The following is a 24,646-nucleotide window of genomic DNA, read 5'->3' as shown; positions in this document are numbered from 1 at the left end:
GACGGGGTATAAATGTTGGAAATACATAAATAATAAATTAATAAGACGAGCATTTTGAATTCGGCTCGGTAGTGGACTGGCACCCATTGGAGTTGACGTAACAGCTTCTGTATGCCGCTGCAGTTAGAAATCTGGCTGCTGCCCGTTGAAAATTCCGGGTCGTCTCCAAAGGCAGCCCCACGTAGAGCGTGTTGCAGTAGTCTATGCGAGAGAGATGCTAAAGCATTGTCAGCATGACCTAATCTCAAGTGAGAAGTTGTAGGAACACTTCCGTCCAGTCTCCTTCCTGTTATGGAAGATCTGTTTCCCTTGTGTTACCCTTCTTGCATTTTGGCTTTGTGAGGCTCTTCTGCATCCAGCTACACACCATCTTACTTAATTAGGTGATCCCTCATAGCTCGAGGATGATTGTCTTCTAGATGTGGTGGTGTCTTGGTGGTGGTTCTGTAGGTGGCTGTGGAGCCCTATTCTTGATCCGCATCTTCTCCCGCAGTGAGGACATTGGTTTCCGGGTGGAAGGCGGTCCTGGTCAGGGTTGACTTGATCTACCTTCCTCTTGGCACATTTCTCCCTTTCCCCCTCTGTTCGTGCCTCTTAGAATTCTGCAGCACTGCTGGTCACAGCTGGCCTCCAGTTGGAGTGTTCAAGGGCCAGGGCTTCCCATATGCCTATTGATTTATTAGTAAACCCTAAGACTGAAGATCTGGATAGAAAGGGCAGAACTCATTTTCTGTAATACAACAGTTACACAAATACATGTGTTTCTATAGAACATGTGGGGTAAATTAAATTTGGTCCATTGCGATATATAGGAAGATAGGCATGCAAAGAATTGATACATGAACTTTATGTTTTATCTGTTTTCTCATGGAAAAGAAATGGAAATGGAGATGCCATGCTATGCCATGCCATTCTGATAACTTTGCAAAGTTAAGAGTACAGTGTTTTCTCACTTATCGTGGGTGGGTGTTACATTCCAGGACCTCCCGCGAACCTGTGAAAAGTGAACATCCGCGAAGTAGACACTATATGTGTGTGTGTGTGTGTGTGTATATATATATAAAAAGTAGTCCCCTGACATTAAGTCCAGTCATGTCTGACTCTGGGGTGTGGTGCTCATCTCCATTTCTAAGCTGAAGAGCCAGCGTTGTCCGTAGACACCTCCAAGGTCATGTACATACTGTATTTGTATACTGCCTTTCTCAGCCAATTGGTGACTCAAGGCGGTTTCCAACAAATCAGTATACATAAGACATAATATAGATAAAAACATTAAACAGTATAAGACATCAAAAGCAATAAAAGCAACATCATCAGCTTCTCATTATTCTCAAACATTGTCCAATTCCATTGTCAGGTCATTCAATTTCCTATATTAGCTACTCTGTATTTGTAAACGCTTGCTCGAATAGCCACGTTTTAACTTGCCTCCGAGACATCAAGAGGGAGGGAGCAGTTCTGATCTCCCTAGGGAGGGCGTTCCATAGCCAAGGGGCCACCACTGAGAAGGCCCTGTCTCTCGTCTCCGCCAAACGTGCTTGTGACAAAGGCGGAACCGAGAGTAGGGCCTCCCCAGATGATCTTAAAGTCCTCCGTGGTTCGTAGGGGGAGATACGTTCGGACAGGTAAGTTGGGCCAGAACCGTATATATATATATATATATATATATATATATATATATATATAATCTCCCTGCACCAGATTGATCTCGTGACGTCACGTGGGTCCCTCCCAACCCACGTGGGTCCCTCCCAACCCACCTGGAAGAAAGACAGGCAGAGGGTAAGCGAAGGAGAAGAGGGCAAAAAGGAGGGAAAGGAGGAGAGATAGAAGGAGGGAGGAGAAAAACTGCGAAACAGTGAGTACGCAAAAAATCTGGGAACACTAATAGTGATCACTTTTTGAACCACTATAACAAATGACTGTAGAATAAAAAAATCATCAGTGTTGACTTTGAACTGCTCCGTAGGAACAAAATAAGATGAATTTTATTTCAATTGTTTCTAGGCTTCTCAGAAGAAAGATGTGAAGAGCGTTCCTTCCCTTGAACCGGAAGTCCTTTCTGTTTTCGTACCTCCGTTTATCAGCAAGCAGGAATTGGAAACAACACATATAAACAGTAATGCGTTCAATAAAGCCAAGCGCCGCTCCTTTCGAAAAAAGAAAGAGAAAAATAAGATTGAAAACACAAGAATTCTGAACGGAGGAGGCCAGAAGGCTCCCGAGACTGAAGATATTACTATTCCTAAAGATGTTGACCTTAATGGATTGCCACAGCTTTGCTTTCCAGGTAAAGTGTGTGTTTTAAGTTTTCACAACGTATTTCTTCTCAAGTGAATTGTGTTGGAGTATGCAAGGAATCTGTGAATGTGTGTGTGTCAACTGTAAAATAAGATGCATGAAACTGATTGGGCGGGCAATGCCTGGGGAGCGGTCAGAGCCTGGGACTTTTGGATACTGTTACATTTTGTTCAGGCTTGAGCTATGCATGTGCTCAGTGATAAGAAGAGAAAAGCAGAGAGAGACGGAGTTTGGAGTGTGCTCTCACTTTGTGAGCTGCTGAAGGAATTTGTCCACATGGACAAAGAAAGATAATTTTAAATGATCTTAGTGAGTTGATACAACTCATCACATTGTACCTATGTTTATTTATTTATTTATTTACAGCATTTTTACCCTGCCCTTCTCAACCTCCAAGGGGGACTCAGAGCGGCTAACATAGGCAGCAAAAACAGTAACAATTATATCATCACACAATCACATAATCACATATCCGTTTCCCAATGATCATAACAGTCATCAAGACCAGTTCCATGCTCAAAGTGCTGCTATACCCACTAGCCAAAGTCCTGGTTCCATAACCACGATTTTAGTTTTTTTCCTGAAGGAAAGGAGGGAGGACACCGATCTATCTTTGCTGGGGAGCGAATTTCACAAGCGGGGGGTCACCACCAAGAAGGCCCTGTTCCTTGTTCCCACCAGACGCATTTGCGAAGAAAGTGAGACCGAGAGTAGGGCCTCCCCAGCAGATCTTAGACTACGAAGTGGAACATAGAGGGAGACACGTTTGGATAAGTAAGCTGGGCCGGAACCAATTGAAATGAATCCATCAAAACCAGACAAGCAGGTGCTTGTGTTACATCCTCAGAGACTGCCCTTAATGTGGCGTCAGAGTCACAACAGATCAGAGTGACTTTGTCCGCAAAGAACTGAGCAAATGATTCATAGCGAGCTGCTGAGTTGTCAAGGATCTCACTCTAAGGCGGATTTAACAGCCCTCTGACAACTCGAAACAGCTCAACCAGACGGTTCTTTGCAGACACAATATTGGCCGCAAGAAAGGATTTCTGTGCGGCTTTTATTGCCGCGTCATAGATACTTGGAAAGGTATGTTCCTTTTAATATTTCTCCTAAGACACCTTAGGTACTGTGTTGGAAGGAAATTAAATAAGTGATAGCCTTGTATTATTCACTTCTACTCTATGATAGATTCTCTTCTGGAACACTGAGAGCTACAAGGAGTATCCAGAAAGTAAGGTTACAAGATTTTTTTTAAAATAGAAAGAGTGAATATATTTTAATAAAACTGACATGGATTTGTAGCATAGGTTCCATTTCCCACCACATCATCCCCATTTGCATCACATTGGCTGCACCTCAGATGTCAGACAAAAATACACAGTTCATGCAGTCATGATTTTGGTAGAATTCAAATGAAATCTGTTTCATCAGTCTTGCAAATAGTTTTGTGAGGGATGGTTAATTAGCTCCAGGGATCATTCTATAAATGCTTCCTGTCTGTTTTTCTTGCAGGAGGATTTCACATAACGGGCGAATCCAGGGAAGACCAGTTCCATTTTCTGGTTTTCACGGATGTCTTTGGCAACAGAACGTATGGCGTAGTTGCACAGTATTACCAGCCTATGCAAGTATGTTTATTCTGCCACATTCCACTGAAACTGTTCAAAAGGTTGAGTTGCTTTTAAGCAAAACATAACATTCCTAAAATAGCTTACTCCTTGTACTTTTTGTTACATCAGATTGCAGTTCAGAGCATAACAATGTGAAGAATAGAGTTCATAAACATGTGTAGTTTTTAATTTTGAAAGTATTTTTATGGTTTGTAACTGAATTGTTTTTAATACTAATGATATTTAATTATGTTTTAATATTTGTATATTTTAAAATCGCATTGAAATGTTTTTAATGTAAGATGCTTTGAGTCCCTTTTGTGGAGAGAAAAAGGGATATAAATAAACATAATAATAATGATGATGATAATAATAATAGGCACACTGGGTGCAGTGCCTAGAAACCTTGGCCTGCACTTAAACACAATAGGCGCTGACCAAATTACCATTTGCCAGCTGCAGAAGATCACCTTACTGGGATCTGCGCGCATCATTTGAAAATACATCACACAGTCCTAGATGCTTGGGAAGTGTTCGATTTGTTTTGTGTCAGAATAATAATAATAACAACAACACTTTATTTATCTTCCGCCCTTCTCACCCCCAAGGAAACTCAGGACAGACCTTGGTACACATACAAGGCAAACATTCAATGCCACTTTTGTATAGATAATATACATACAGACAGAACAGAAGGAGGTGCTATGGAAGATTGGTCTCGAGTCCAGGGGGTGCTGTTGCTCTGTCCTCTATGACGAAGAGCTGTCAGGACTTCCTCCTTCCTTTTGGTCGCCCAGCATTTTCTGATCTTCTTTCTTTATGGCGTCGTAAAACACCTCCCCTGCTTTTAGCGGTACCTAATTTCTCTAATCACAGCTAAAGCTGTTTTTGAATTGCTTAGGTAAACAATGAGCTAGGCTGACAGTTGGTCACTCATGCTAACCCGGGGCTTCGAACTTGCAACCTTTTGGTTGATAGATCTTATAATTTCTGATGATTTACCAGCTGTGCTAAATCTCCAGGAACTTACTTCCTTGCCTTGGAAAGTTAGTGTGGCATGCAGGCCCAGAAAGCATACGTGCCTGCCTGCAGCCAAGCGCCTCCTCTAGAGCAAACTTGCATCCTTGCCTTAGAAAGTGCATGTGGTATGCAGGCCTAGAAAGCCCACGTGCCTGCCTGCAACCAAGCACCTCTCCTCTAGAGTAAGGAAACTTGCCTGCTTGCCTTGGAAAGTTAGTGTGGCATGCAGGCCCAGAAAGCGTACGTGCCTGCCTGCAGCCAAGTGCCTCCTCTAGAGCAAACTTGCATCCTTGCCTTAGAAAGTGCATGTGGTATGCAGGCCTAGAAAGCCCACGTGCCTGCCTGCAATCAAGCACCTCTCCTCTAGAGTAAGGAAACTTGCCTGCTTCCCTTGGAAAGTTAGTGTGGCATGCAGGCCCAGAAAGCATATGTGCCTGCCTGCAGCCAAGCACCTCCTGTAGAGCAAACTTGCATCCTTGCGTTAGAAAGTGCATGTGGCACACAGGCCCAGAAAGCCCACACGCCTGCTTGCAACCAAGCACCTCTCCTTTAGAGTAAGGAAACTTGCGTGCTTGCCTTGGAAAGTTAGTGTGGCATGAAGGTCCAGAAAGCACACGGCTGCCTGCAGCTGAGCGCTTCCTCTAGAGTAAGAAGCAGGTAAGAAGCCTCCTTAAAGTATGCATCTACCTGCAGCTGATTGCCTCTCCTCTAGAGTAGAGCCTAAATGCTTAAAATGACAGGAAGAAGAGCCTGGGAAGCACCCCCCCCCCCATAATGGACCAATAGAAAATGGATTTTTGGTACCACAGAGCGAAAACAGATATCTTCCTTCCTGATTTCAGGAGGCTCTCAAAAAACGGATTGGGGCCCTCACTGAAAGCCAGGATACAAAAGGGTCAAGGTTTACCCAGATTGCACAAGCCTATTGTTGTGATTACTGGATGACATGAAATTTTTAAAAAATAGCTTGAACATTTTCTTAAGGCAAATTTTATTCCTTGCATTCTGTGAATGAATATGTATGATTTTGTGGGGTTTTGAAAACTAAGAATTCTTGTCAAACAACCAAAATAACATAGTTTTCTTTTAGGACGGATACATCTCCAATGGGCAGGCTCAGTGGGACGCCGTACAGACTTCTAGAGCTGCTCCATTTTTTTTACCATTCGCAATTTGTGTCATATCGAGATACCCATACTTTAATTCCCTGAAAGATTGCCTTTCTTGGTAAGGACTATTTTTTATGTACATATGCTACCGATTTGCGTGTTTGCGGATGTTGTAATTTTAGGAACTTGCAGTAGTGGGTCTTATGGTGCATCTATGCTGCAGAATTATTAAAGTTTCACACCGCTTTAACTGCTATGACCCTGTTGATGTGTTTTGAAAATGTGTAGTGTAGATTTCAAAGTTTGTATGTTTAAAATGTAATGCTAGGTGCCGAGAGAATTCCTGTTTGGAAAGGGTTAACTGTACCATGAAGAGAATCAGCGTTCCTAGAGAGGTCATAAATCTTAGTACAGAGAGCAATGGACGCAGCATAGTGCATCATACGTCATATGTCACTCTAGAATGCAGGAGGTGTGGACTAGTGCTGATAACAATGTGTTCTATTCTTCGTGATGTAGCTGCCAATGAAGATGAAGCAGTTTTTCTGATATGCTTAGCTTCTAATGTAAATAGTTGTATAATAAATTAGCTGATAGTTCAAAGGAGACTGTGATTGATGTGTTTCCTTGCCCTGCTGTGCGGAGAGGCCATTGACAGGCTCCGTGCTATGGAGTTACGGGAATCGTTGTTGGGTGAGGCCCCTGCACTCTTTGGTAGGAAAGGTAAAGGTAAAAGTTTCACCTGACATTAAGTCTAGTTGGGACTGACTCTGAGGGGTGGTGCTCATCTCTATTTCTAAGCCAAACAGCCAGTGTTGTCTATAGACACCACCAAGGTCATGTGGCCAGCCTAACTTCATGGAGCGCCATTACCTTCCTGCAGAAGTGGTACCTATTGATCTACTCACATTTGTATGTTTTCAAACGGCTAGGTTGGCAGAAGCTGGGGTAACAGCAGGAGCTCACCCTGCTTCCTGGATTTGAACTGCCGACCTTTCAGTCGGCACGTTCAGCAGCTCAGTGGTTTAACCTGCTGCGCCATCAAGGGGTTAAACTCTTTGGTAGGAAAGGCTAAAAACTGGGAGCAGTATTACGGGGCCAATAACTTCACCCCACAACATCAGAGGTGGATTTACTTGTTGAATTTTTTCTTCTTTTAGATCAATTTTGTAATAGAGGGGATGCATTTTTCATAAACATTTTTTTCCAGTTCGCTTTTTTCACATGATGTTAGTATAGGGTGAGCACTGAGCAGCCATGCATAATCAATACAGTGTGGAGATGTCTCTGTCTAAATCGAAAATGGCCATCTAGTAAACAACTAGAGATAGCCTGAAACTTACCATCAATCGGTACAGTGAACATCTAATCTCTACTAGTAGAACTTTTATCTGATGTCCTTGTTCTCTATACTATATATATCCTGTAGAGTTCTTCTTAAATCAGATAAAGTAGAGGAGAAAAAGTGGTTTCATGGTACGAAATCTAATGGTGTGGTTATAGCAGAAACCCAGCCTCAATGTGCGCAGCAAATGGAGCGAAATGGGATCACTCAATTGATCCTTATCCTGATGTAAAATAATGTATGTAAACATTCTCTATTATAATCCTGATTTTTTTCTCTGTGACAAAGTCCCTGTCCAGGAAACCCTTTGCCAAAAGTGGTTGGTCGGTATTATTATTTATTTATTTCCAATATTTCTATCCCGCCCTTCTCAACCCCCGAGGGGAGACTCAGGGCGGCTTACAAACCGGCCACAATTTGAAGCCTCAATATAATACAAATATAAACACAAATAGCAACAGTTTAAAACAGTAAATAAAACATTAAGTTAAAAACACGTTAAAAACATTGTCATCAACCATATAGCCAATTACAGTCCGGTTCAATATCCAAGGTGTTGTCATGCTTGCTGTCCAAAGACCTGGTCCCAGAGCCATGATTTAACCTTCTTCCTAAAAGAAAGGAGGGAAGAAGCTGACCCGATCTCGCTGGGGAGCGAGTTCCACAGGCGTGGAGCCACCGCTGAGAAGGCCCTGTCCCTCATCCCCACCAAGCACACTTACGAGGCTGGCGGGACCGAGAGCAGGGCCTCCCTGGATGATCTTAAACTACAAGGTGGGACGTAGAGGGAGTTGTAATAGGCTGTCTATATGGAAAATGGCCAGTCAAATAAATAATAATATACTTTATTTATATTCTGCCTTATTTATTTTATTTTATTTTATTTATTTAAAAGTTTTGTATACTGGCCTTCACACCTCTCTTGAGGGACTCAGACCGGTTTCCAACCGTAATATCACATACAATCAATAAAACATCATAATACATATTACAGTAAAACATTAAAACAGCAGTTACAATCAATAACTATAATGGTCAGTCGTCACACTAAAATCACTGCTCATCATCCTCCATCCATATCTCAGGGTGTTGGCTCACTCGTCGAATGCCTGTCTCCATAACCAAGTCTTCACCTGTTTCCTAAATGTCAGGATAGAAGGGGCGGTTCTGATCTCCAGTTGGAGAGAGTTCCAGAGTCGAGGGGCCACCACCGAGAAGGCCCTGTCCCTCGTTCCCACCAGATGCGCTTTCAAGGCCGGTGGGACCGAGAGCAGGGCCTCTCCAGACGATCTTAATAATCTTGATGGACTCAGGGAGGATTACAAGACGCATTTACGGCAAACATTCAATGCCGTTATATAATGAACAAGGACAGACAGTACATAAACAGAGGTAAAGGCTTTCCCATCTTTTTCCATCTCTGGCATCTGGAGGCTGTGCTTGACTCTGGCCACTGGGTGGTGCTGTCGCGCTATCTTCCATGCGATGGAGCTTACTGTTGTTTGCAAACGTCCTCCCAAGTGAATTGCTGGGGCACCTTTTAAAGCAGTACCTATTTATCTACTCACAAATGCTGTTTTCGATCTGCTAGGTGAGCAGAAGCTGAGCTGACGGCGAGCTTGAACTGCCAACCTTTTGATTGGCTAGATTTTCTTCAGCTGGCGGTTTAAACCCGGCCCTTTTTTGCTTGAAATTATTTCTGGGACGTTTAAGAGAATTAGGTGAACAAAATTGGTAGGAAAGGTCCCTATGTTCCTGTAGATGGACCAATAGAGTCCCCAGTCCCTGGTGCTTTTTGGTTACTGCTGTGGAATATTGAATTTCCAGATTTCCATTGTGATGAGCCTATTGTACATAATGATACGTTATTTTTCCCCCCTGTAGTTGTTAAGCACAAAGCACAGGACTTCAAAATTATTTTAATATTTGGCTGCATGAATTAGTAAACTTGTGGAAGGAAATTTATTGATTTTTACAGGTCTCTGGGTTGCTGTGAGTTTTCCGGGCTGTATGGCCATGTTCCAGGAGCACTCTCTCCTGACGTTTCGTCCACATCTATGGCAGGCATCCTCAGAGGTTGTGAGGTCTGTTGGAAACTAGGCAAGTGGGGTTTATATATCTGTGGAATGTCCAGGGTGGGAGAAAGAACTCTTGTCTGTTGGAGGCAAGTGTGAGTGTTGCAATTGGTCACTTTGATTAGCCCCCGGTGGCACAGTGGGTTAAACCCCTGAGCCGGCAGGACTGAAGACCAACAGGTCGCAGGCTCGAATCCGGGGAGAGACGGATGAGCTCCTTCTGTCAGCTCCAGCTCCTCATGCGGGGACATGAGAGAAGCCTCCCACAAGGATGATAAAAACATCAAATCATCCAGGCATCATCCTTGCAGACGGCCAATTTTCTCACACCAGAAGCGACTTGCAGTTTCTCAAGTTGCTCCTGACACGACCAAAAAACAAAAAAAACTTTGATTAGCATTTAATAGCTTTGCAGCTTCAAAGCCTGGCTGCATCCTGCCAGGAGGGATCAGGACAGTACATAAATAGCAACACTAAAAAACCCAGGGAAATTCCAGACAGGAAACAATCAGGGTCAGCTTACAACTCCCAACAAAGGATTCCCCCAGGCAGGAAGCAGCCAGGCTTTGAAGCTGCAAGGCCATTCAATGCTAATCGGTTCCAAGATTCACACTTGCCTTAAACAGACAAGAGTTCTTTCTCCCACCCTGGACATTATTCCACAGATATATATATAAACCTCACTTGCTTAGTTTCCCACAGACCTCACAACTTCTGAGGATGCCTGTCATAAATGTGGGCAAAATGTCAGGAGAGAATGCTTCTGGAACATGGCCATACAACCTGGAAAACTCACAGTAACCCAGTGATTCCAGCTATGAAAGGCTTCAACAACACATTTTCCGGGGTCTATTTATCTTTCAGAATTGTACCAATGCAAAGTTAAAATGAAATATCGATAGTTTGTTTTTTAGAAGGAATTAAGTTTCTTCCAGAAATAGTTTTGAGTTTCACCAAAACAACTTTTGTCTAATATAATTAATTACGTTTTGCTCTGATTTCTCATTACAGCTTATTGGTGCATTTGAAACCTTACAAGGATTTAGATGTTGATGACCATATAAAAGAATTTGCAGCCAAGCTCTCCTTAATACCCAGCCCTCCTCCAGGACCACTCCACTTGGTAATTATTCAGGTTACTACAACATAATTAATTCTCTGGATGTTTTCTGGTGAATGAAATGTACCTTTGGATTCTCTTTTTTGAAACGTTTTTTCCCCTGGTAGATGCTCAGAAACGTATTAGCTAAAGCCCAGTTTCCTCTTCCCCTTTACTCTGTTTCTCTCGTATTTTCCCCATGGTTTTTCCTCTTCTTTACTTACTACTTCCTTTTCTTACACTCGTTCCTCCCTCCACAGCAGTGGTTCTCAACCTTCCTAATGCCACGACCACTTAACACAGTTCCTCATGTTGTGGTGACCCCCAAATATAACACTCTTTTCATTGCTACTTCATAACTCTAATTTTGCTGCTGTTATGAATCGTAATGTAAATATCTAATATCAGGATGTATTTTCATCCACTGGACCAAATTTGGCACAAATACCCTATATGCTAAATTTGAATACTGGTGGGTTTGGGGGGTCATTTGGGAGTTGTGGTCCTGGGATGTATAGTTAATCTACAATCAAAGAGCATTCTGAACTCCATCAACGATGGAATTGAGCCAAACTTGGCACACGAAACACCCATGACCAACAGAAAATACTGGAAGGGTTTGGTGGGCATTGACCTTGAGTTTTGGAATTGTAGTTCACCTACATCCAGAGAGCACTGTGGACTCAAACAATGATGCATCTGGACCATACTTGGCACAATATGCCCAATATACCCAAATGTGAATACTGGTGGAGTTTGAGGAAAATAGACCTTGGCATTTGGGAGTTGTAGTTGCTGGGATTTATAGTTCACCTACAGTCAAAGAGCAGTCTGAACCCCACCAATAATGGAATTGAACCAAACTTGGCACACAGAACTCCAATGACCAACAGAAAATACTGGAAGGGTTTGGTGGGCTCTGACCTTGGTTTTGGAATTATAGTTCACCTACATCCTGAGAGAACTGTGGACTCAAATAATGATAGATCTGGACCAAACTTGGCACGATATGCCCAATATGCCCAAATGTGAATACTGGTGTATTTTAAGGAAAATAGACCTTGGCATTTGGGAGTTGTAGTTGCTGGGATTTTTAGTTCACCTACAGTCAAAGAGCACTCTGAACTCCACCAACAATGGAATTGAACCAAACTTAGCACACAGAACACCCATAACCAACAGAAAATACTGGAAGGGTTTGGTGGGCATTGACTTTGAGTTTTGGAGTTGTAGTTCACCTACATCCAGACAGCACTGTGGACTCAAACAATGATAGATCTGGACCAAACTTGGCACAATATGCCTAATATGTCCAAATGGGAACACTGGTGGAGTTTGTGGAAAATAGACCTTGGCATTTGGGAGTTGTAGTTGCTGGGATTTATAGTTCACCTACTGTCAAAGAGCATTCTGAACACCACCAACTACAACTCCCAAATGACAAAATCAATCTCCCCTCCAAACCACACCTGTATTCCAATTTGGGTGTATCGGGTATTTATGCCAAATTTGGTCCAGTGAATGAAAATACATCCGGCATATCAGATATTTACATTACGATTTGTAACAGGAGCAAAATTACAGTTGTGAAGTAACAACAAAAATAATTTTATGGCTGGGGGTCACTACAACATGAGGAACTGTGTTAAGGGGTCACGGCAATAGCAAAGTTGAGAAACACTGGTTAATATTTTTATGATGCAGAACGTAAAACATTTTGACCCACCTTCATATGAGTTATGCTACTATATAATCTGCAACTGGTTTATATGGCAACATAGATAGGGTTTTGCTCTGTTTTAGGAAAGACTTCTATGCAGCGGCAGCAGCAGACCTTATGGTTGACATTCATTCCAATGATGATAGTTTGGAGGGAAATGGTTTAACCTTGTGTGGCTGCCACATTTTGCTCTGCATTCCCCATCTCCCTCTGCTTTAAGCCATTTCACTTCTATTATCCTGGCTACAGCAGGGGGGAGCAGACTGAGGAGGGGATTTTGGGTCACTTAGGGCAGATGGGCTGATCATCCCTTCCCCAATCCTTCCCTGCAAATTGTTCTTGTTGTTGTTTGGAAGCTTTTGTGCAGCAACTTGTTTCGGAAGGTACCAGAGCATGCAGTTCTGTCCTTGGCACATGTTCTTGTCCTTGGATTCCCTGTCCTCTGGATATGTTTTTGTGATGTTTCCCCCCATATTGCGGCCTCTCTCGAACTGCCTAGTCTGGTAGTTTTGTCACCATCAAACAGATGCTACATGTTCTCCATTGATGTTAACCCAGGCACGGGCAAACTTTGTAACTTGGGGGCTGAATGGCAGGTCGGAGTGGGGTGGGTGGGCGGGCCGGAAGGGAAGGGGCTCTCCCCAAGCCCCCGCCCTGCCATGCCCTCCCTTTCCTCCCTTTCCTCTTCTCAGGAAGTGAAGGAAAGACGGGGAAACGTTTGGATCCCAAAAGGGTTAGTCTTGGTTAGGAAGAGAAGGTAGGTAGGAGAGAAAAAGTATATCCATGAGCCAACAATGTGATGTGACGGCAAAAAAAGCCAATGGGATTGTAGCCTGCTTCAAGAGGAGCATAGTGTCTAGATCTAGGGAAGTCATGCTCCCCATGCTCTATTCCGCTTTGGTTAGACCACACCTGGAATATTGTGTCCAATTCTGGGCACCACAATTCAAGAGAGATATTGACAAGCTGGAATGTGTCCAGAGGAGGGCGACTAAAATGATCAGGGGTCTGGAGAACAAGCCCTATGAGGAGCGGCTTAAGGAGCTGGGCATGTTTAGCCTGAAGAAGAGAAGGCTGAGAGGAGATATGATAGCCATGTATAAATATGTGAGAGGAAGCCACAGGGAGGAGGGAGCAAGCTTGTTTTCTGCTTCCTTGGAGACTAGGACGCGAAACAATGGCTTCAAACTACAAGAAAGGAGATTCCATCTGAACTGAGGAAGAACTTCCTGACTGTCAGAGACGTTCAGCAGTGGAACTCTCTGCCCCAGAGTGTGGTGGAGGCTCCTTCTTTGGAAGCTTTTAAACAGAGGCTGGATGGCCATCTGTCAGGGGTGATTTGAATGCTTCTTGGCAGGGGATTGGACTGGATGGCCCATGAGGTCTCTTCCAACTCTTTGATTCTATGATTCTATGAGACCCCGTACTGCCTACTCCTGATATAGAATCCTAGAGCTGGAAGAAACCTTGAAGGGCTAGAGCTGGAAGAGACCCCCAGAGATCCCTCCGTTCTGAGGACCAAGATCTATTGGAAATTCCCAGTGTCAAGACCTTGCGTCTAACAGCAACCAGACGCAGAGCCTTCACAGCAGTGGCACCATCACTCTGGAATACTTTGCCACCTGAAGTTCGTGCCTTGCGGGATTTATCAGCTTTCTGCAGGGCTTGTAAGACATATCTATTTCGACGGGCCTTTGATCTCTGATTGTTTTTAAATTGTTTTAAATTGTTTTAAATTGTGTTCGATTTTAGCCGTTCTTGTAAGCCGCTCCGAGCCCCAGGGGAGTGGCGGCATATACGTTCGAATAATTAATAATAAATAAAATAAATAAGGGCCATCCAGTCCGACCCCCTGCCATGTAAGAAGGCATAATCAAAGCACTCTTGATATGAGGGTTGAATGAAAAGTAATGCCTCCACCTTCGTAACTCGTTAACAGATGGCAGTGCTGGAATGCGGCAGGTACTGGCTTGTTCAGTAGACTCTCCTCTACAGTTCCATTTTGGCGGGAAGCCTTAGCATTGAATGGTTGTGTTGTTAAAGTGCAAAGTATGGAACCCTGCGCAGATGGTTGGTCAATGCGACTTAAGCAACGTGCCATCATTGAATTCTTGACAGCAGAAGGTGTCAGCCCAAAGGAGATTCATCAGAGAATGCAAGCTGTTTATGGTGATTGTGTTGCTGTGAGTACTGTGCGTCGTTGGGCGAGTAAGTTTAAAGATGTTGAGGTGGGAACATCTGACTTGCGTGACAAACAAATAGTTGGACGTCCTGTGACAGCAACCATCAAGTTTCACAAGCAAAAGGTTGACAGATTGATTCAGGATGGTCGTCGTATCACTCAGAGAGAAATTTCAAGCATAATCGGCATTTCACAAGAACATGTGGGTCACATTATTGCTTTGCTTGGGTATTGGAAGATCTGTGCACGATGAGTGTCCAAGATGCTGAAGCCTGAAATAAAAGTGCACAGACTTGAAATTTGCTAGGAACATTACGAGAATGAAGGTGACACCTTTCTCCATTCAATTATGACAGAAGACGAAATGTGGGCACACCATTATGAAGCGTCAGTTTATGGAATATCAACACAAAGACTTGCCCCAGAAAAGGAAATTCAAGACACAGCCCTCAGCTGGAAAAATCATGGCAATGGTGTTCTGGGATGCAGATGGTGTTATCCATGTTTATTTCCTTGAACATGGAACAACAATAAATTTCGAGCGTTACATCACAACGCTATGAACTTTGAAATGATGGCTAACAAGGGTCCGAAAGGAAAAGGGAAATGTTTTCCTGCAGCATGACAATGCCAGATCACACACTTCACATGCCACCATAGCAGAACTTCAGAGACTGGATCTCACCACCGTATGGCATCCTCCATACAGTTCAGATTGAGCACCGTCTGAATCATAGAATCATAGAATCAAAGAGTTGGAAGAGACCTCATGGGCCATCCAGTCCAACCCCCTGCCAAGAAGCAGGAATATTGCATTCAAATCACCCCTGACAGATGGCCATCCAGCCTCTGTTTAAAAGCTTCCAAAGAAGGAGCCTCCACCACACTCCGGGGCAGAGAGTTCCACTGCTGAACAGTCTGACATCCATCTGTTCCCGATAATGAAAAAAGATCTGTGGGGACATCATTATGCTTCTGATGAAGACATTGAGAGAACTGTGAGATGCTGGGTGCAGAAACAGAGTGTCGACTTCTTCCGTGACGGCTTCAGAAAACTTGTTAATCGTTGGCAGAAATGTATCCAATTGTCTGGTGATTATGTGGGAAAGTGAATAGTGGTCATTAAAGAGCACATTCTAAGGATTATTTCTGTGTTTGATTTGTTAAAATATTCCCACCCAAACCCAAGTAACAAATGTGGAGGCATTACTTTTCATTCAACCCTCGTTCAAGCTAGCGATTGTTTGATGTTGGCCCATGTCTGGCATAGAAGTTTCAGGGTTCAAATCCCTGCCCAGCTATGAAAGCCACGAAGGCAAAATTCCTCCGAAAATATCCTGCCAAGAAAAACTCGTGGTTGGTTCACCTTAGGGTGTTACTAAGTTGAAGCACCCAACAACAACAATACAATGGTTGGTTTGTTTGTGTATATGGTATATGGTGCATTTAAAATCAATTTTTGTAGCCTTTGGCAGCTTTATTTCTTTGTGTTTTGAGCTTTAGAAATAAATCAATAATTTTCTGATGTAATTTATGGTGAACAAAACATTAATTTGAAACTCACGTCTGTTATTCCCGTAGGTATTTAATATGAAACCTCTCCAAGTAATCTTCCCATCTCGGGAGGATCCCGATAGCCCGGTGATCGATTTGGATCTGCATCTTCCCTTCTTATGCTTCAAGCCAGAGCAGGTTTTACAGGTAGAGCATGACTTTTACTTTTTTTGTGTGTGTGTGTGTGTCAGGAGCGACTTGAGAAATTGCAAGCCACTTCTAGTGTGAGAGAATTGGCTGTCTGCAAGGACATTGTTCAGGGGATGCAGAGGTGTTTTACAATCCCCTGGAAGGCTTCTCTCATGTCTTTGCATGAGAAGCTGGAGCTGACAGATGGGAGCTCACCCACTCCCTGGAGAATCTGGAGCTCACAGTCTCCCCGCTCCCTGGTTTCGAATGCCAGACCTTTTGGTCAGAAGTCCTGCCGGCACAAGGATTTAACCCAGGCATCCTCAAACTGTGGCTCTCCAGCTGTTTGGGCCTCCAACTCCCTGAAGCCCTAACGAGCTTGTTTGATTGTCAGGAATTTTGGGAGTTGAAGGCCCAAACAGCTGGAGGGCCGCAGTTTGAGGATGCCTGGGTTAACCTATTGCTCCACCGCGGGCTCCTAATATTAAACCCTGTTGAAATGAAGGCCTTCCAGCCCAAGAATATCAAGGAATTATGTTGGAAGATATCAAAAGTGCCTAAAAAATGCATTTTGTCAGACATGGATAAATGAAACCACAATTATCTATCCTGTATATATGCAGGTCATACTGGGTATTTATTTATTATTGATTTATTTACAGTGTTTATATTCCACCCTTCTCACCCTGAAGGGGACTCAAAGCGGATCACATAACACAAATACGGCAAACATTCAGTGACATTATACACTGACAAGATAGACAACAGTACATAGATAGAGGTATATCTAGACTTTCCTATCTTCGGCATCTTGGGGGCTCTGCTTGGTTCCGACCACAGGGGGGTACTCTCATTTCACTTTTCCCTGCCGAAGAGCTTTGTTCGTAAACGTCCTCCTTTATCAAATTGCTGGCATTTTTCCTGGGATTTCCTCTTGGATGCCGTAAATACCTCCCCGTTTAAAGCAGTACCTATTTATCTACTCACATAGCTGTTTTCAAAACTGTGCGGTAGGCAGAAGCTGGTGTAAAGGCCAGGAGCTCACCCTGACCTTGACTTCAAACTGTCAACCGTTCGGTTGGCAAGATTTACTGCCGCTCGTGGTTAATCTGTTGTGCTAAAGCCCGGCCCTATTTAGGCGAGAGATATGATGCTGGGCATCTATTTATATGTCTTTTAATCTATGTGTGTCTCCTCTGTCACTGTTTTCCCTTCCCTTCTGTTTGATGAAATAGAGCACAACAGATTTCTGCTTCCTTTGGGGGGTGTTTAAATTTCCTTTCCTGGCAACAGAAAGAGATAGCTGTAGCAGCAGGAAGTGGGTAGGCAGAGAAAGAAAACACTCAGGCTTGAGGTGACTTTTTCCCCCAAGCTAAGTTATATAGAACCATCCGGCTGGGCTACTCAATGTGTTTGGAATTAGGCACATGAGATATGACAGCAGATTATCCAATTTTGCAGGGTATACAATAAGTTAATAGGGAGCTATTTTTCTCCCAGACAAGGATCTTGATGCACTCCAGGCCAGGAAACACCTATGTACTTAAGCACCACACTCTGGTCCAAGTTAAATCAGCAAAGCAGTTTATTAAAGATTATATAAAAAGCACCATGGCAAAAATAGTAAAAACCTCAAAGTCTATACGTATAAAATAGTCCACAAAGTTTAAGGTACAGGAGTAATCCAAAATCCCAAAGCAACAGGACATCCAGCACAGGAATACAAGAAAAGCAGGAAGTACAAGGCAGCATAGAACCCAATACAAAAATCCAGGCACAATCCTTCAAATTTGGAAGCATGAAACAGGAGCAAAGACATGGATCTAGTAGTCCTTTAGAAAGGTTGACTAGCACTTGGCAAGAGCTTTTGCTTCAATTACCAGACTGGCTGGAATATCCCCCTGGCCTCTCTAATATACACATAAAATCATGCCTTCTCCCATGACTTCTTGATATGAGTCTCTTTTCTAACAAGCGCTGTGACCTTCAGAGATTCTGTTGAGCAGCTCAAAGTTTACGAAAACTCAGTCTCCTATCAACCAGCTCATTATTCTCTCCATCTGGGATTTCAGCCTCTGAATTCGTTTCCCTAAAGGATGACTCTTCTGTACCATCTCGGCACCTCTTTGGAATGAGACCTTCACTAACTGCTGGAAACACAGACTGATCATTTTCAGGACTTAAAATCTCGTGGCTCCCAGGCCCAGGGTTCCCATGATCCACTTCCCCATTTACATCGGTATCAGGCACAACCATGGGCTGAACTACAACACATGCTATAGTCACCCCCAAAAAAGGTTAAACAGTGGCAGATGTAGGACAGGCAGACATTAATTTGTCAAAAAATTGACATTTTTTTCTCTCTCTTCCCAGATAATAACTTGCATTTTGACTGAGCGGAAGATAGTCTTCTTCTCTTCCAACTGGGCCTTGCTTACGCTCATATCCGAGTGTTTCATGCAATACCTGCATCCTATTCAGTGGCAGCACACTTTTGTGCCCATTCTGTCTCGTCAGATGTTGGATTTCGTCATGGCTCCCACATCTTTCCTCATGGGATGTCACATCGATCACTTTGAAGAAGTTTGCAAGGTTTGCCATGGATTTATCTCTGTTTCACTTCACCCGTATGAATGGGACTTCACTCATATTTCATTCTCTCTGCTTTGATCTTTTTGAGGACTTCAGTAAATGCTTGTTCGCTAAAAAAAATTACCAGTCCTTTGTAGAATTAGTAGCATGTGTTTCTTCTTAAGGGTGTTTGTTATGTACGTATAAAGGTTGAACATCAAGTATTTTGAAATCTGAAATGTTCTAAAATCCAACATTGTTCATATGAGTGTCTGAGATAGTGACAGCTTTACTTGTCCATGGACTTGGTTACATGCACAAAATTATTAAGCAAAGTATAAAATTATCTTCAGGCTGTGTTCATAAGGTGTAAAAGGGGGGAAAGGAAGGGGACTGAGACTGTTAGGAATTGTGGGAGTTGAAGTCCAAAACACCTGGAGGGCTGAAGTTTGTCCAGGCCTAATGTGAAGGATGGGTTCAGGGTATATCCAAATCTGACTGTTTTTTCAAATGAGTAATAAGAAAAAAAATTATACATCTGGGTTGTTGTAGGTTTTTCTGGGCTATATGGCCATGTTCTGGAGGCAATTTTTCTCCTGACGTTTTGCCTGCATCTATGGCAAGCATCCTCAGAGGTAGTGAGGTCTGTTGGAAGTAGGAAAAATGGGTTTATATATCTGTGGAATGAGACAAAGGACTTTTGTCTGCTGGGGCTAGCTGTGAATGTTTCAGCTGATCACCTTGATTAGCATTCAAAGGCTTGGAAGTGCCTGGGGGGAATCTTTTGTTGAGAGTGACACAGCATATTATTTGAGAACACAGAAGTGCTGGACCACTCTCACAACCACCATGTCAGACTACACAGAGAAGCCATTGAAATCCACAAGCATGTGGACAATTTCAACAGAAAGGAAGAAACCATGAAAATGAACAAAATCTGGCTACCACTATTTAAAAACTCAAAAATTACAACAGCAAAACAACAGAGGGGAAACAAACAGGCACATAAAATCACTCTCAACAAAAGATTCCCCCCAGGCACTTCCAAGCCATTGAATGCTAATCAAGGTGGTCAGTTGAAACATTCACACCTAGCTCCAGCAGACAAGAGTCCTTTGTCCCACCCCAGCCATTCCACAGATATATAAACCCATTTTCCTACTTCCAACAGACCTCACTACCTCTGAGGATGCTTGCCATAGATGCGGGCGAAACGTCAGGAGAAAAATTGCCTCCAGAACATGGCCATATAGTCCAGAAAAACCTACAACAACCCGGTGATTCCAGCCAAGAAAGCCTTCGACAATACAATGATACATCTAATTCAAAGATAGTATTTTTTTGCTACGGTTAATATTGGTGTGGGTCAGATTTACCATGCTTCCTAAATTGCCGGCTTTGCAGTAATTATGTTTTTAACCATGACTAACCGTTCTTGTTTCCTTAACAAATGTTTGTTTTGTTTTTTTTCTAAATGGAAGGAAGCGGATGATTTAATTCTGATTAACATTGATAATGGGGATATTGCTCAGTCCAAGACGTCTGAAGAAGAATCTGAAATCCCAGATATCCCTCTGCAAGCAGGAAGGATTTTTATAACACGGTAAAAAGAAAAGTTTGTCAAAGATAAAATCCTGAATCTGTTCAGGATATTTGGTTCAATAAACCAAAATAAAAGAGATGGCACGTGCTTAATGTCAAGTGTATTACCTAAATATTTAATCTGAGTGTTGTGGATTGGATCCAAATAACTGAGTTCTTCCTGAAACCTTGGATGCTTTTGCAGACTTTCCCATATTGCAACTTTGAGAGAATGGTATAGGACAGTGTTTCTCAACCTTCCTAATGCCACGACCCCTTAATACAGTTCCTCATATTGTGGTGACCTCTAACCATAACATTATTTCTGTTGCTACTTTATAACTGTGATCTTGCTACTGTTATGAATCGTAATGCAAATATTTGATATGCAGGATGTATTTTCATTCACTGGACCAAATTTGGCACAAATACCTGATACGCCCAAATTTGAATACTAATGGGGTTAAGGGAGATTGATTTTATCATTTGGGAGTTGGAGTTGCTGGGATATATTAGGGTCCACCTACAATCAAAGAGCATTCTGAACTCTGCCAATGATGGAATTGGACTCAACGTGGCATGCAGAACTCCCATGACCAACAGAAAATACTGGAAGGGTTTTGGAGTTGTAGTTCACCTACAACCAGAGAGCACTGTGGACTCAAACAATGATGGATCTGGACCAAACTTAGCATGAATACTCAATAAATGTGGACACTGGTGGAGATTGGGGGAAATAGACCTTGACATTTGGTAGTTGTAGTTTCTGGGATTTATAGTTCACCTACAATCAAAGAGCATTCTGAACTCCGCCAATGATGGAATTGGACCCAACGTGTCACACAGAACTCCCATGACCAACAGAAAATACTGGAAGGGTTTGGGAGTTGTAGTTCACCTACATCCAGAGAGCACTGTGGACTCAAACAGTGATGGATCTGGACCAAACTTAGCATGAATACTCAATAATTGTGAACACTGGTGGAGATTGAGGGAAATAGACCTTGACATTTGGTAGTTGTAGTTTCTGGGATTTATAGTTCACCTACAATCAAAGAGCATTCTGAACCTCACCAACTATAGAATTGGCTCAAACATTCCACACAGAACCCCCATGACCAACAGAAAATACTGTGTTTTCTGATGGTCTTTGGCGACCCCTCTGACACCACCTTGCAACCCCCCCAGGGGTCCCGACCTCCAGGTTGAGAACCACTGGTATAGGATATTGTATGGTGAGCTGCTGATAAAGGGCAGAGTTCCTGGATATTAACCAGCCTCCCGAATCCATTGCATGAAAGTGCCATTTTTACTTGGCAAGGCCAGTGGGGGATTATCCAAGTGGATTACGAGGATTATAAATGCCTTGTTGGAACAGGGACAAATACCACCAAGCCTGAAAAAGGCAATAGTGAGACCTATTTTGAAGAAGACGTCTCTAGATTCCATGGTATTGAATAACTACCGGTCAATTTCCAATCTTCCCTTCCTGGGCAAGGTTCTAGAGCAGGTGGCGGCCTCTCAGCTCCATGGATTCTTGGATGATACCAATTATCTAGATCCATCACAGTTTGGTTTTAGGCCACGGTATGGAGACAGCTTTGGTTGCCTTGGTAGATGACCTCCACAGAGAGCTTGACAGGGGGAGTGTGTCCTTGTTGATTCTGTTGGACATCTCAGCGGCTTTTGATAACCATCCATCCTGGTATCTGTTGGAGCTCAGCCTGTGATTGTGTTCCAGGATCAGGGTGCTTTGGATGTGGGGAGTGATGTCAATGAGTTTCAAGCTGGCAATGGTTTGGTGAGTGATCTTGATGCAGAGAATGACCAGGAGATCCCTGTTCAAAGTGTAGCTTCCCATGAGAACGTCCCTGAGGGCTATGGGGATGATGGTGTGCTTTCTGAATTGTTACCAGAGAGTTCCCATGATAGAGGACATGAAAACAGCTCGGCACCTGGCCCAGCTGCAGAAATTAATGAGCAAATAGATAATGAGCAAATAGACCCAAGGAGATTAGTCAAAACAGGAGAGCCGAACAGTGGCTTTGCTGGTCTGTCAGGCTCTGAGAGAAAAATATAAGAAATTCTCAGTTAAAACAAAACCAGTTTCTGAATGCTAGAGACTTAACTAACGAGGAGATAAAAGTCCCAAGTACAGGATATGTAGTCAGATGAAGCATCATTTGGAATCAAGTCAAGATCACTTGTTTGTTCATGAAAGTTTTGCTTGGGAAATTCATGTTTTAAGTGCTTTGTTTCATGGTTCTTGGATTTTATGCTCTATATTCATGCCTTGGGTTTATGTTTCCTGATTCTTTGAATTTTATTTGGAAAGTTTTGCCTTGGTTTTTATGGACTTTGCTGGACTATTACCCTGGATTACTTTGTTCCTGCTTATCTTCCTACCTAATTGGATTTACCTATTTCTTTAAAGTGTTTTTTTTACCTTATTGCTTTTTAATTATCTTCAATAAAAGGATTGCTTTCCATCCAATGGTGTGGTGTTGAAAGTCAGAGGGCTTTTCCTTCCCTGGAGTGCAACAGTATCCTTCTGGGGTGGCTCTCCGAAATGGGTCTTGGGGGCACTTGAAGATCCTCTTTCCAGGAGGATCAGACACAGTTGATTTTTTTTTCATGTCAGAAGTGACTAGAGAAACTGCAAGTCTTTTGGGCTGCAAAGATCAACAGCAAGCTAGACAAATGGTTGGGAGCTTACTTTGATCCAGGCTTGCTTCGAACTCATGACCTTTTAGTCAGTAGTGATTTTAATGCAGCTGACTCCCAACCAGCTGTGTCTTTTTGGGAGGGTAAAAGGAATTGAATTAGCTTGTTATTTACCCTTAAGATACCCTTATGATACTGTGTTTTTCAGAGTTCCTGTATACCTCACTACCAATCCTATTGATTATAGCAAGCATAGGCAAACTGTGGCTGTCAGGAATTGTGGGAGTTGAAGTCCAAACACCCGGAGGGCCAAAGTTTGCCCAGGCCTGAACTATAGGGACCCATTTGGTTCCCATTCTTCTGTTGTTGGCATGGCATTTAGGAAAAAGCACAAGTAGAATTCTTTCAACATACTTTACTTACTTAGGCGATCCCTCATTGGACGAGTAAGATGGTCTTCCATGATGGGTTTCCCTGTGGGTCCATATGTGGCTGTGGAGCCCTATTCTTGCTCTGCATCTTCTTCCACAGTGAGGGCATTGGTTTCCAGGTGGAAGGCGGTCCCGGTCGGGGTTGGCTTGACGCGCCTTCCTCTTGGCACGCTTCTCCCTTTCGCCCTCCATTCGTGCCTCCTCGAATTCTGTAGCACTGCTGGTCACAGTTGACCTCCAGCTGGAGCGCTCAAGGGCCAGGGCTTCCCAGTTCTCAGTATCTATGCCACAGATTTTAAGGTTGGCTTTGAGGCCATCTTTCAATCTCTTTTCCCGCCCACCAACATTCCGTTTTCCGTTCTTAAGTTCAGAGTAGAGCAACTGCTTTGGGAGACGGTGGTCAGGCATCCAGACAACGTGGCCGGCCCAGCGGAGTTGATGGCAGAGGACCATCACTTCAATGCTGGTGGTCTTTGCTTCTTTCAGCACACTGACGTTTGTCCGCTTGTCTTCCCAAGAGATTTGCAGGATTTTCCAGAGGCAGCGCTGATGAAATCGTTCCAGGAGTTGCATGTGACGTCTGTAGACAGTCCACGTTTTGCAGGCATATAGCAGGGTTGGGAGGACATTAGCTTTGTAGACAAGCACCTTGGTATCCCTACGGATGTCCCGGTCCTCAAACACTCTCTGCTTCATTTGGGAAAATGCTGCACTCGCAGAGCTCAGGCGGTGTTGTATTTCGGTGTCGATGTTGACTTTGGTGGAGAGGTGGCTGCCAAGGTAGCAGAAATGGTGAACGTTTTCTAACGTTACACCATCAAGCTGTATTTCTGGCATTGGGGAGGGATTGGCTGGTGACTGCTGGAACAGCACTTTGGTTTTCTCGATGTTCAGTGACAGGCCAAGCTTCGTGTATGCTTCTGCGAAGGTGTTGAGAGTGGCTTGTAGATCTCTTTCTGAATGTGCACAGACGACATTGTCATCAGCATACTGGAGTTCTATAACAGATGTTGTAACCTTGGTTTTGGCTTTCAGTCTGCTGAGGTTGAATAACTTGCCATCTGTCCAATAGATGATTTACACTCCGGTGGGAAGCTTCCCATCAACAAGGTGAAGTATCATGGCAATGAAGATGGAGAATAGAGTTGGGGCAATAACACATCCCTGTTTGAAACCCGATTCTACCTTAAATGGGTCACTTTGGGAGCCATTGCTGCCCAAAACTGTTGCCATCATGGAGGAGCCGCAGAATGTT

General features: G+C 43.3%; 1 protein-coding gene across 1 annotated transcript in view; it reads left to right on the top strand.

The window, feature by feature from the left end:
- The window catches only part of DENND3 (DENN domain containing 3), a 68,138-nt gene that overhangs the window by 10,242 nt on the left and 33,250 nt on the right, over window positions 1-24,646 (top strand). Inside the window, exons 2-8 of the mRNA XM_067467259.1 lie at window positions 2,008-2,290; window positions 3,814-3,929; window positions 6,022-6,158; window positions 10,472-10,583; window positions 16,043-16,162; window positions 18,518-18,736; window positions 20,197-20,318. Coding sequence (XP_067323360.1) covers window positions 2,008-2,290; window positions 3,814-3,929; window positions 6,022-6,158; window positions 10,472-10,583; window positions 16,043-16,162; window positions 18,518-18,736; window positions 20,197-20,318 — 1,109 coding nt within the window. The remainder of the gene's footprint in view (window positions 1-2,007; window positions 2,291-3,813; window positions 3,930-6,021; window positions 6,159-10,471; window positions 10,584-16,042; window positions 16,163-18,517; window positions 18,737-20,196; window positions 20,319-24,646) is intronic.

The sequence above is a fragment of the Anolis sagrei genome, chromosome 4, assembly GCF_037176765.1.
Source record: "Anolis sagrei isolate rAnoSag1 chromosome 4, rAnoSag1.mat, whole genome shotgun sequence".
Lineage (NCBI taxonomy): Eukaryota > Metazoa > Chordata > Lepidosauria > Squamata > Dactyloidae > Anolis > Anolis sagrei.
The sequence above is the reverse complement of the archived record's forward strand: the minus strand, read 5'-3'. Positions and strand labels throughout refer to the sequence as shown.